Source organism: Rattus rattus, chromosome 16 (genome assembly GCF_011064425.1).
Source record: "Rattus rattus isolate New Zealand chromosome 16, Rrattus_CSIRO_v1, whole genome shotgun sequence".
Lineage (NCBI taxonomy): Eukaryota > Metazoa > Chordata > Mammalia > Rodentia > Muridae > Rattus > Rattus rattus.
Window position 1 is genome coordinate 16,480,856 of NC_046169.1, and position 11,107 is coordinate 16,491,962.

The following is an 11,107-nucleotide window of genomic DNA, read 5'->3' on the forward strand; positions in this document are numbered from 1 at the left end:
TTCCCTCCAGTTGGCTCACTGCTCATGCACATGTATCTCAATTGTGTGACTTTTCCTGGGTAAAGGTGAACAAAGCTTCCATTTGTCCGGATGTGAGACCAGTGATAAACACGGAAACAAGCTCCTCCCCCCGGGGGGCGGGGCTGGGAAGACAGCTTCAACAGCAACACGAGGACTCCAGTTGGATCCCTAAAAGCCCCGTGGAAAAGCCGAGCATGGTGTTTAGAAAGCTCAGCACCAGAGAGGTGGAAGCAGGAGGGTCCCCGACTCCTTGGGCGGGTGGTCAGCCGTATTGAATCAGCGAGCCAATGAGATACAAGGAGAGGGGCTTCTGTGAAAAGCCATTGGGTCAGAACGCTAGCTATGAAAGTGTCAAGAGCTGAATTTGAAACGTAAGCACTCCTGTAAAACAAACAAACAAACAAACAAACAAACAAACGGGGGTGTCCACATACATGCACCTGCGACTCTAGCACTATGGGAGGTAAAGACACAAAGAGCTGGGGTTTGGCGGCTGCCAGCCTAGCTCGCTCTAGGTTCAGTGAGAGACCCTGTCTCGAGGGACCCTTGACATATGCACAAGCACCAGGACACACATACAAAGAAAGGAATAAAGCTAAAGTGGACGATGTTCCTAAGGAACAACACCAAGGTCTTCACAAATGTGTACACACGTGCACGCCTGCCTATAGCCTCATACACACAGACACACACAAAAAAGCAATCTGGGCCAGATGGGGTGGCACACGCCTTTCGTCCTAGCTCTCAGGAGGCTGAGCGGATCTCGGTGAGTTTGAGGGCAGCCTCGTCTACAGAGCGAGTTCCAGGACTGCCAGGGCGGTACAGAGAAACCTTGTCCCACTGCTGCCGCCACCCGCCCCCTCACACACAAAGTGGCACTTCTGGAGCTGCCTGCCCAGCTTTCGGGGAGCTCCTCCCCAGTCTCTCCTCTCAGCAGTCGTGAGTTGCTTAGATAAGCTTAGGGAGGGGCCTTGTGGGACTTATTTTCCTGAGTGTCCTGAGCCTTGCAGGGTTTCCTCAGCTTCCTTGGTCTTAGGAGCCTCCCTCCTCCCTGCTGCAAGGAGAGCTTCCATTTGGAGGACAGAACTACCCAGTTCCACTCCACACCTCCTCTCAACCCATTGCAAATGGCAATGGACGAGGCTCCCGGTGGCCTCTGTGTTGCTCAGCCCCATGCACGCATCGCAGAGAAGTCTTGGTTCATCTGTCTGCAGCGCTGAACATTGTCCTTTTCCTGTTCTCCTCTGAGGACATTTTTGGATTCCAGAACTCCACATTCTCCTGATTTTCTCCGCAGCTCCCTGGCTTCCGCTTTGGCAGTTTGGACAGTGCCTGACCTCTAAATGCTGGATTTCCTTAGAGTTTGGTCTTAGGCCATTTTTGTCTTTTCCTGAACTTTTTTTTTTTTTTTTTTTTTTTTTTTTAAATGACTTCATCGGCTTGAATGTGCCACTCACTCTTGGGGCTCTATTCCAAGCCAGATTTCTGTGCTGAGTCCTAGACTAGCTTCCACACAACCCAGTAAACATTTGGCACCTCAAATCGAAAGCTCTTATCTTCTTCCTAAAGTGTCTCCTCTTTGAGATGTAGTGCACTCCCTGATGTAGTGGAGAAAGAGAATGAATTAAAAACCAAACACAATAGCACGTATGTATGAGGATGGCATAACAAACTCCACCAAGATATATGTAGTTCCAGACCGTGTGATTTTTTTTGTTTATTTATTTACTTATTTGTTTGTTTTTGAGACATGGTCTCTCTGTGAAGCCTTGGCTGACCTGGAACTCACTATGTAGGCCTCCGACTGAGAGATTGACCTGCCTCTGCCTCCCAAGTGCTGGGAACAGAGATGTGTGTCACCACACCACTGTTTTGTGTGTGAGCGGTTTTCCTGCATGTACGTCTGCGCCTCAGATGCACACCTGGTGCCTACATAAGTGGTTAGGCTCCGTGTAGGGTACCGGGAATTGAACCTGGGTCTTTTGCAAGAATAACAAGTGCTCTGAACCGCTGAGCCAACCTCTCCAGCCCCATGATCGTTAATCTTGATTGCCAACTTGATAGGAGACAAGCTGCTCTGCGTGTCTGAAAAGGTGTTTCCAGAGGGATTCAGTGGAGGATGGGAAGGCCCACTTTGAGTGTGGGAGGCACCACGGCTGAGGCTCTGGACTGAATAAAAAGGAGAAAGCCAGCCGAGCACCAGTGTTTATCTCTCTGTTCTCTGACTGTGTGGAAGCAACTGTGACCCATTCCTCATGCCCCTGCCATTAAGCTCTTGCCACCACGGTGGACTGTATCCCCTCCAACTGCGAGCCCAGATGAACCCTTCCTTATGTTGCTTCTTCATAAAAGCCAAGCAGCCGAGCACTGGCACTCGTTTTATTTCCATGCCAGCCTTCTTTCTCCTCTGTAGACCACAGGCTCTTTGCAAGGTGAGCTGCTGCACCCTTGGTGAGTAGGACAGAGTCTGTACACTACCGGGGCTCAGTAAACGTTGGCTGGATGATCTAAAACAGGGAAACCCATTAACACCGAAACGAGCGATGAGAGGACGCAGCTCTGCAGAGACTGGCTCTAGGCAGCTAGCTCACTTATGTGGCTTTAAGAAAGTCACTTTGGCCCTGTGTACCTTGAGGACACTAGAGTAAAACTATGCATAAGGTCTTTTCCAAATTGTAATGTTGAATCCATTATCTGTATAAGTCATGGGATGTGTCAATTAAAGGAGAAGGTGAACGAGGTGGCATTGCTGGTGTCGTTTTGCTTTCTGTCCTGTGTTTTTTAGACAGGGTGCTGTTATGGAGGTCCGGCATTACAAATGTGGGCTACCACATCTGGTGCCTAGGAGGTTGAAGTGGGCAGAGGTGGATGGGATCTTCCTCAATTGCTTTGCGGCTTAATTCCTTCAAGGTCTAGTTTACATGTATGAATGTTTTCCGTTTCTGCTTGTGTGCATGTGTCCGTACCTGGTGCATCAGAAGAAGGCATTTGATTCCCTGGAACTGGAGTTACAGAGGGTTATGAGCCACCATGCCAGGCCACCGACCCCTGGTCCTCTCTCAACTGCTCTTAACTGCTGAACCAGCTGCTCCTGCTTTAATATTTGAGACAAGACCTCTCACCTGAACTCCCTGACTGAGTCAGACAGGCTGACCAGCAAGCTTTCAGGGACCTTTCCACCCTTGCACGCGTTGGGGGCATAGGCAAGACCACTGTGCCTGGATTTCTTTTCTTTCACTTGGTTTTCTGGGATCAGACTCAGGTCTTTCTTTTTTGCATGGTAAGCACTCTGTTGCCTGAGCCATCTCTCCAACCCCCTCCCCCAACACACTTTTTGAAACATGGAAATCCGGGTACCCCCTTGGTGGGGTGCTCCACAGTGTAGTTTCCTTCAATGGTTGAAGTTATTTTTTTTTTCTTTTTCTTTTTTCTTTTTTTCAGAGCTGGGGACCGAACCCAGGCCTTTGCGCTTGCTAGGCAAGCGCTCTACCACTGAGCTAAATCCCCAACCCCAACGGTTGAAGTTATTAAAGTTGAGATCGTATCTCAACTCTTCAGCCTGAGTCCATAGTCAGTATCATGAAGATTAATAAACAAAAATATTGGCGGGAGATGTGGTTCGGTTGGTAGAGTGTTTGCCTAACATGCATGAAGCCCTAGTTCCACCCTGCATATATCAGGCACAGGGGTGTGTACCTGTAATTCCAGCACTCGGTAGGTGCAAGCGGGAGGATTATCAGTTTAGGGTTATCCTGGGCTCATGATACTCTATCACAAAACAAAAACCCTTTAAGTATGCAAATCAATAACTAGGAACTCTTATTGCAGTGGTATGAGGCGTAGTCTAGGGAGCTTAAAACCCTCACAGTGCTGCGCTTGAAGAATCGTATGGGCGTAATTCCCTCTGAGTTGCATTTTATGGGATTCTAGCGGTCACCAAACTACTCCCTGTCTTTTCCTGCCGCGCTGTCCTGCACTGGTTTAAGACTTCTCAAGCTCCGCCTCCGGGGAAGGGCGTGGCCTCACCAGAGGGGGCGTGTACAAGCCGAGAATTGGGCCTTCTTGCCTCCAGTCTGGAGCCGCCCAATCCGGGGGGTTGAAGGAGGTCGATCACGTGACCGGGAGTTTTTTTTTTCACCCTCCCTTATGCCTATACCACTTCTGCTGTCCCTAGGGAGGATGTCTTTCTCCTTTTCAGGAAGTAAACCATGTATTGTGATCTTTGATGAGTTAGAAAAAGGTGAAATTGTGCTTTTATTGTGGCTGAGTCAGTTTTTGCCTCTGGAGTGGTATTTTCGCCTCTAGGCTTCCCCCCACAACTTGGGTAGTTGGTCTCGTCCAGCCTGGCCCTGGGCGCGGCGGCGACGGCCGCGTCACTGGCGGGCGGGATCCCTCCGCTCTGGGGAGAGCTGCGCTGGACGGTTGAGTTGGGGTGACTGAGGAAATCCATCCGCGTCGCCGCCGCTGCCGCCTCCGCCGCGGAGGAAGACAGGACCTCCCGCGCTCCTCCAAGCGACCCCTTGGCAGAGTCCCACCACCTCAGGTACCTCCGCTGACAAAAGGAGTCCTCATCTCCCCCAGCCCCAAATCCTCACGGGTGTGTGTGTGTGGCAGGGGGAAGCCTCGGTTCCTTCCGTCTCCCGGGTTTGGCTCTTGGGAAACGGACGTAACTCCCCAGACCTCCCCTCCCTTCCTCTGGCCCGGTCGTTTCCAAACCCGGAAGGGGAACTGGGGGGGACCCTCGGCTTCAATAATGCATGCGCTCCCTGCAGTATCAGTGGCAATTTTTTTCTAATTTAGACCCCCATCCCAGCCCCGCCTGCCTCTTGCTCCCTTAATAGTTGGGGGGCTAAATTCCGGGTTTCTTCTAGGTCCTGTCCCGCCCCCTTTCCCCCACCACCACCCTGCTGCCTGCCCTTGGGTTACAAGCCTCGTGCCCACTCCTTTCACACCCTTGCTTGCATTAGCCTTGCAGAACTCCAGAATCCCAGGAGATACGACCAAGGCCTCAAGGCCACCCTTGTCTTCGTCTCCACCCTACTGTCCCTTGATTTAGGCTCTGGCAGTGTTTTCTCAGTCCCGAACCCTAAACTGGAGATCTCAGCTCCTTATTCTTTTTATAAATCCCTACCCCAGGTCTGGCACCTAGTCGCCTGTCCCCTTCACCCAGCTTTCTTTTGGGCAAAATGGAGGTCCTACGAACTGGAGGGCCTGGCCCACTGCACTTCGCAGCACGGCACCAGCCTGCGCCGTCCAGCTGCTAGATCTGAGGACCCTCTCTTGTCTCCTCTCACACCTGCGGAGGCGGTGGCACCTTTTTTGTTTGTTTGTGGGGTATGGTTGCTTTATCCCTAGAATCGAGGAGCTGCTGAGGGAACCTTGGAGGGTAATGGGGATCAAGGGCTGGGAGCGTGGTCCCCGACCCAGTGTCTTCTTCCTGGCCTGTTTTCCTTCTGCCTGTGTCATTGGGGCCAGACCTGGGCTGCTGGCAGCTGGAAGAAAGGGGCTTTTGTCCACAGCTGGAGTGGGGTACTAGCTGTGTCGTTGCCCCCCCCTCCCACTTCATTTTGGAGGGGCATCCTCTGGCACTGGCGCAGAAAGCTGAACTTATGGAGGGGAAACATCTTCGGGGAAGAGGAACGCCCAGTGACTGGGGGAAGTGGGAGCTGGGTGGGGGACGTCTGGGTCGCCAGAGTGCAATAATCACGTCCAGATCGCACAGGTGTCCCGGGAAGGCAGGACGTCGGAGGCTGGAGTGGTGCCAGCTAGGCCTCGGGGGCTCCTGGGCGCAGAGCTGGGCTCTAGGGGTGCCTAGGGGCATCGGGCCGAGCCGCCTGGGGCTGCTCGCCGGCGCCTGGGAGAGAGCAGCTACGCGCCCCGGGACCAGGGGCCTCTCTTCGGAGCCCTAATTACTTCTGAGAGGCTCCCACGGGCTTTGTGCGGGCGCGGCGGGGCGGGCGACCTCGGTGCTGAAGGGGCTGGCGGTTTGGGGTTTGCCTTCCCGCTCTCCGCACTGACCAGCGGCTAATGGGGTGCAGCCGGCCCGGAATGGGGATTATCCCGGGTTGAGCCGTCCCGAACCTATTAGTGCTCAATCGGCTTTTCCCAAATCCTGTAAACAGCCACCCTGGCCGGTTCTGGGTAAGAGGCGGGAGACTAGGTCGGGCGGGGGCGATGGGGGCCGGGGGTGGGGTCACCCACCCTACAGGTCTCTGCCGCGGATGCGGTTGCCTTGGAAACGAGGCTAGGGTGGGGGCACTTCACCAATGAGGTGCTCTCAGTCCGGGTGACGGTTGCCTAGGCAACCCCACGAACAGCCTAGCTTTTCCCCTCATTCCCCCCCCCCATCACCACCTCTGTCTTAGCTGGGGGTGTGTGTGGAGGGTGTGCGGTGTGTGGGGGTGAATTTAAACAGGCACCGCCCCTTTTTAAAATTAGGTGCTGGGAGGGCGGCGCCTTGTGCGGGCTGGGGCGGACGCCAGGTCTGTTTTCGAAGGGACTCCCCCCCACCCCATCCCCAGTTCCTGCCGCCCAAGTGTCCCGCCCGGGCTGCTGTCCGAGGGAGGGGTTTCCCCTGCTCTTCCTCTTGCACTTCCCACTTTGTTTCCGGGGGCCCGGGAGGAAGATTGGGGAAGTCATTTGTTCCTTGGCAACGTCTTTCGGGTGCCGGAGACCCCGAACCTTCCCCGGGTACCACATCCTCTGCTCCCCCTGCCCAGCAGACCCTTTCCTGGCCGTGCGCTTCCACCCCGCCTTTCCCTGCTGCTTCCCGGGCCGTCTTGGGGCCTGACGTCAGCCTTGCATTCCCCCCCCTCCCAGGCCTCGGGCCAGCGGCCAGGAGCTGCCTCCCCCAGCCCCCGTCCCGCGGCCCCCAGCCGCCCCCAACCCCGCCCCACGGGCCCGGCGCCATGAGTGAGCTGGAGCAACTGAGACAGGAGGCTGAGCAGCTCCGGAACCAGATCCGGGTGAGGGCCTGGTGGCTGTGATGGGGAGGCCGAGCCGGCCAGGCGTGGCTTGAGTGTGCTGCTTCCCTTTGACCTGAGCAGAGTGAATTGCCTGTGGCAGTGTGTGTTTGTGTGTTGCAGGGTGGGAGGAGAAATGGGATCCTAGTCTCCAAATGTCTCCTGCTCATCTTCCCCTTGTCTCCTGTTTTAACTCTTTCCTCACCTCTGCCCTCGCTTCTCTCCTTCCCCCCTCTCTTGCACTGCCCATCACTTACAGGACGCCAGAAAAGCATGCGGGGATTCCACACTGACCCAGGTGAGGTGACTACAGAGCTACCCTGGGGCACTGAAGAATGGCGGGTGTTGGATGGCCTTCTGTTGCTTGGTCTCCTTGTACCACCCCAGTCTCTCGGTTGTTCCAGATCACAGCTGGGCTGGACCCAGTGGGGCGAATTCAGATGAGAACACGGAGGACCCTCCGTGGACACCTGGCAAAGATCTATGCCATGCACTGGGGGACAGACTCAAGGTGTGTGTGGGTGGCCTCTGCTTTAGTGTCCCTAGGTTCTAGGTTGATTTTATGTAATGGGCAGAATGATGGAACAGGGTGTGGGGGGACCCTGAGGTCTGGTAGGAAGACCCTTTGTAGTTTAGGAAGACTGATTCCCAGTATCCTAGAAGACCAGGGAGCCAGGGTCCTGAGAGAATTTGGGGAATTCCTCTACAGAGCTTCTCTAGTTGGGAAGGGTTAGGGGCCTCATCTTTCACACCCTGAGCTGTCTGCCTTGCCCGCCACTGGCCCAGCAGGCTGCTGGTCAGCGCCTCCCAGGACGGAAAGCTCATCATTTGGGACAGCTACACCACTAACAAGGTCCACGCCATCCCTCTGCGCTCCTCCTGGGTCATGACCTGTGCCTACGCCCCCTCGGGGAACTTCGTGGCCTGTGGGGGTTTGGACAACATCTGCTCCATCTATAGTCTCAAGACCCGAGAGGGCAATGTCAGGGTCAGCAGAGAGCTGCCTGGCCATACTGGTGAGTGGAGCCTGAAGAAGAGGCGGGGAGATGGTCGGGGAGGGGGAGGGACGCACTGTCCTCCCTAACACGCCTGACCATGCCTCCTTTCCCAAGGGTACCTCTCCTGCTGCCGCTTCCTGGACGACAACCAAATCATCACCAGCTCTGGGGACACCACCTGGTGAGGCTCTGCCAGGCTGGGCTCCCTGCCTACCGGTGGTCCAGGGCCCAGCAGGTCCTAGTCTTCCTCTCCGGGTGGTGGCTAAGTGGCTCCCCCACTTCTTCGGGTTCCAGGCCCTCTTTCCAGAGGGCCCTGTCAGGGTTGGGTTCCATGTGGTAGGAAAGCCAGGGCTTCTGTCTTTCAGTTCATCCCTGATCCTTCCTCCTGTTGCCTCTCCAGTGCCCTGTGGGACATTGAGACAGGCCAGCAGACAGTGGGGTTTGCTGGACACAGTGGGGATGTGATGTCCCTGTCCCTGGCCCCCGATGGCCGCACCTTTGTGTCAGGTGCCTGCGATGCCTCCATCAAGCTGTGGGATGTTCGGGATTCCATGTGCCGACAGACATTCATAGGTCACGAATCGGACATCAATGCTGTGGCTGTAAGTCAGGAACACGGTGGGTTGCCCCCTTATCCCATGCCCTGGCCTTGCCCCACACCCTCATCTCTGGCCCAAATCTTGCAGTTCTTCCCCAATGGTTATGCCTTCACCACGGGATCAGATGATGCCACATGTCGCCTGTTTGACCTGCGGGCTGATCAGGAGCTGCTCATGTATTCCCACGACAACATCATCTGCGGCATCACCTCGGTTGCCTTCTCGCGCAGCGGCCGGCTGCTGCTCGCTGGCTATGACGACTTCAACTGCAACATCTGGGATGCCATGAAGGGTGACCGTGCAGGTGAGGACTTGGGGCCCACAGAAGGTAGAGGTGGGGAGTGTGGACCAGACTACTTCACCGTCCTTCTCTTCTCCAGGTGTCCTCGCTGGCCATGATAACCGTGTGAGCTGCCTTGGGGTCACAGATGATGGGATGGCTGTGGCTACAGGCTCCTGGGACTCCTTCCTCAAGATCTGGAACTAACCTCCCCAACCCCAGATGGGCCCAGGCAGGGAGCAGCCCTGCCCATGCCCACACTACAGGCCCGGAGCTTTGGGGCTGGGCACACATGCCAAGCCTCCCTCCCTGGGCTACAGGGCCTTGGGTCCTGCTCCCATACCCAGGTTTGGTTCCTCTCGGGGGGGGCCCCCACTGTGGAGATAAAAGTCGGGGATGGAATGGGGGAAGAGGAAGGGCAGGAAAGCCCTCACCCTTTGCTGCCCTGGGGCCAGGGCCTCACCCCTCTGGAGGGCCAGAGGCAGGAGGTGGAAACTCCAGGGGCTGGCTTTTTTAACTGGTTTTATTTTAATTTTTATTATATTTTCAGTTTTTCCATAAAGGAACCACTTCCAACTCTGTACCTTAGTCTTCTTGCTTGCTGTCCCCTTCTCTCCAGAAAGCAGGCAGGCAAGTGTTAGGCTCTTCTAAGCTAGACAGAGGGTACCCCATTCTTGTTCTACATAAGGCCAAGGCCAGCATTTCCCAGGTGCATACAACCCCACCCAACTGCCCTTGCCCCAGTTTAGTACCATGGAAAAGCCAGCAGACAAGGTAGACTGGGAGAACACACCAAGTTTTATTGGGAGTATTTACAAGAGTGGGTATTAGGGAAGTCACACAGGGTAGAGGTAGGGTAAACTGGGATACACAGGATACCTACACTACCCTGAACCCCAAGGGGGCCAGGGTGGAGCAGCAGGGCCCTGTAAGACTGGGATGGGGAAAGGATTAAGATGGGGTGGGGAGCATCTGAGTCCCTGGGTTAGGGGCTCAGGGCTTGTAAACATTGACCACTCTCAGAGGGGATGGGGTGGGAGAGGGCTCCCCCTACACTTCCTCACAGGGTTAAGGCCTCTCCAGGCTCATGGGCCCCCAAGTTCAAAGTCTCTTTAGCTGGGGGAAGGGGTAGGAAGAGACAAGTGTTCCCCTCCCCCTGCATTGGCTGTGGCAGGGGCAGGGTAGGTTACATTCAGTCACAACAGGAGTCTCTCCCACCCCTCCAATGCCACCACAGTGGCAAGAGGGAAGGGGAGCTGGGGGGCCAGCAGCAGCAAGACATTTCCCCCTGGCCCATCACCCCCTTATTGCTTTAGAGAGAATATTGTCTTTTCACAGACGCTAACACTGTCAAAGCCAGGGAGAAGCAGGTGGAGGGGACTCCACCCAGAGCCAGCCTGATCCCCAACACTGACCCAGTTGCCACTTTGGTGCAAAAAAAAAAAAAAAAAAAAAAAAAAAAAAAAAAAAAAAAAAAAAAAAAAAAAAAAAAGGAAAAGGAAAAAAAAAAAAAGTTGAAAGGAAAACAGAAGGTCACCTCTCTGGGGATGGATGGGAAAGAAACCTGGGGCCACTCCCCACTTCCCCAGGGCAGAAAAGAGAAATACAAATACATTCATGGAGGAGGCAGTGACAGGCTCGCCCTAATACTGCATTCTGAGCAATGAGGCCGATGGGAGAGCTCACTAACACAGTACATTAAAACGAAAAGGGGGTTGGGGGGAGCCAAACAAGATGGAGACAAGCCCAGGCGGGGGGACTAGGAGTGAAGTCGGTGAGCAACAGGCAAGGCAGCCCCCAGCCCAGGACACAGGCGCTTTCAACCTCTAGCCTTACACCCAACATGGAAAACATCAAGGAGAGGGGCTGCTAACTCCTCTCCCATTTGGTCAATGGAGGGGTCCAGGTACAGAGCTGTGGTCTGCTTCCCACACCGCTGGCTGCAGATCAGGGCGCTCCCACCAGGCCCTCCGCCACAGGTTCAGCCCCAAGCCACTCCTTCAGGGTCCTCCCCTCACACAAGCAAGGCCTCAGCCATGATAAAAGGAGGTGGTGGTCTCCAGCTCCTGGAGGAAGGGCTGTGTCCCTTCTCAGAGGGGGTGAGACAGGCTTGGGGGCCAGAGAATACATTCATGTGGCAAAGGCAGGGAGCTGGGGCTTTCAGTGTCACCCAGGCTGTCCCCCGGAATGGCAGCAGTGGGGGGCAGCCCCTCAGCAGGCCTGAGTTCAGAGCCTACCTGACAGGCT

At 55.2% G+C, this 11,107-nt stretch overlaps 1 protein-coding gene across 1 annotated transcript; it reads left to right on the top strand.

Annotated features, from left to right (window-relative positions):
- Window positions 1–4,398: 4,398 nt before the first annotated feature.
- Gnb2 (G protein subunit beta 2) lies at window positions 4,399–9,443 on the top strand. Its single transcript, XM_032886320.1, has 9 exons — window positions 4,399–4,564; window positions 6,841–6,986; window positions 7,243–7,281; window positions 7,388–7,494; window positions 7,773–7,999; window positions 8,096–8,162; window positions 8,382–8,583; window positions 8,668–8,884; window positions 8,961–9,443. Exons 2-9 carry the CDS (start codon window positions 6,930–6,932, stop codon window positions 9,065–9,067), a joined length of 1,023 nt encoding a protein of 340 aa, XP_032742211.1. The 5' UTR covers window positions 4,399–4,564; window positions 6,841–6,929; the 3' UTR covers window positions 9,068–9,443.
- Window positions 9,444–11,107: the final 1,664 nt, after the last annotated feature.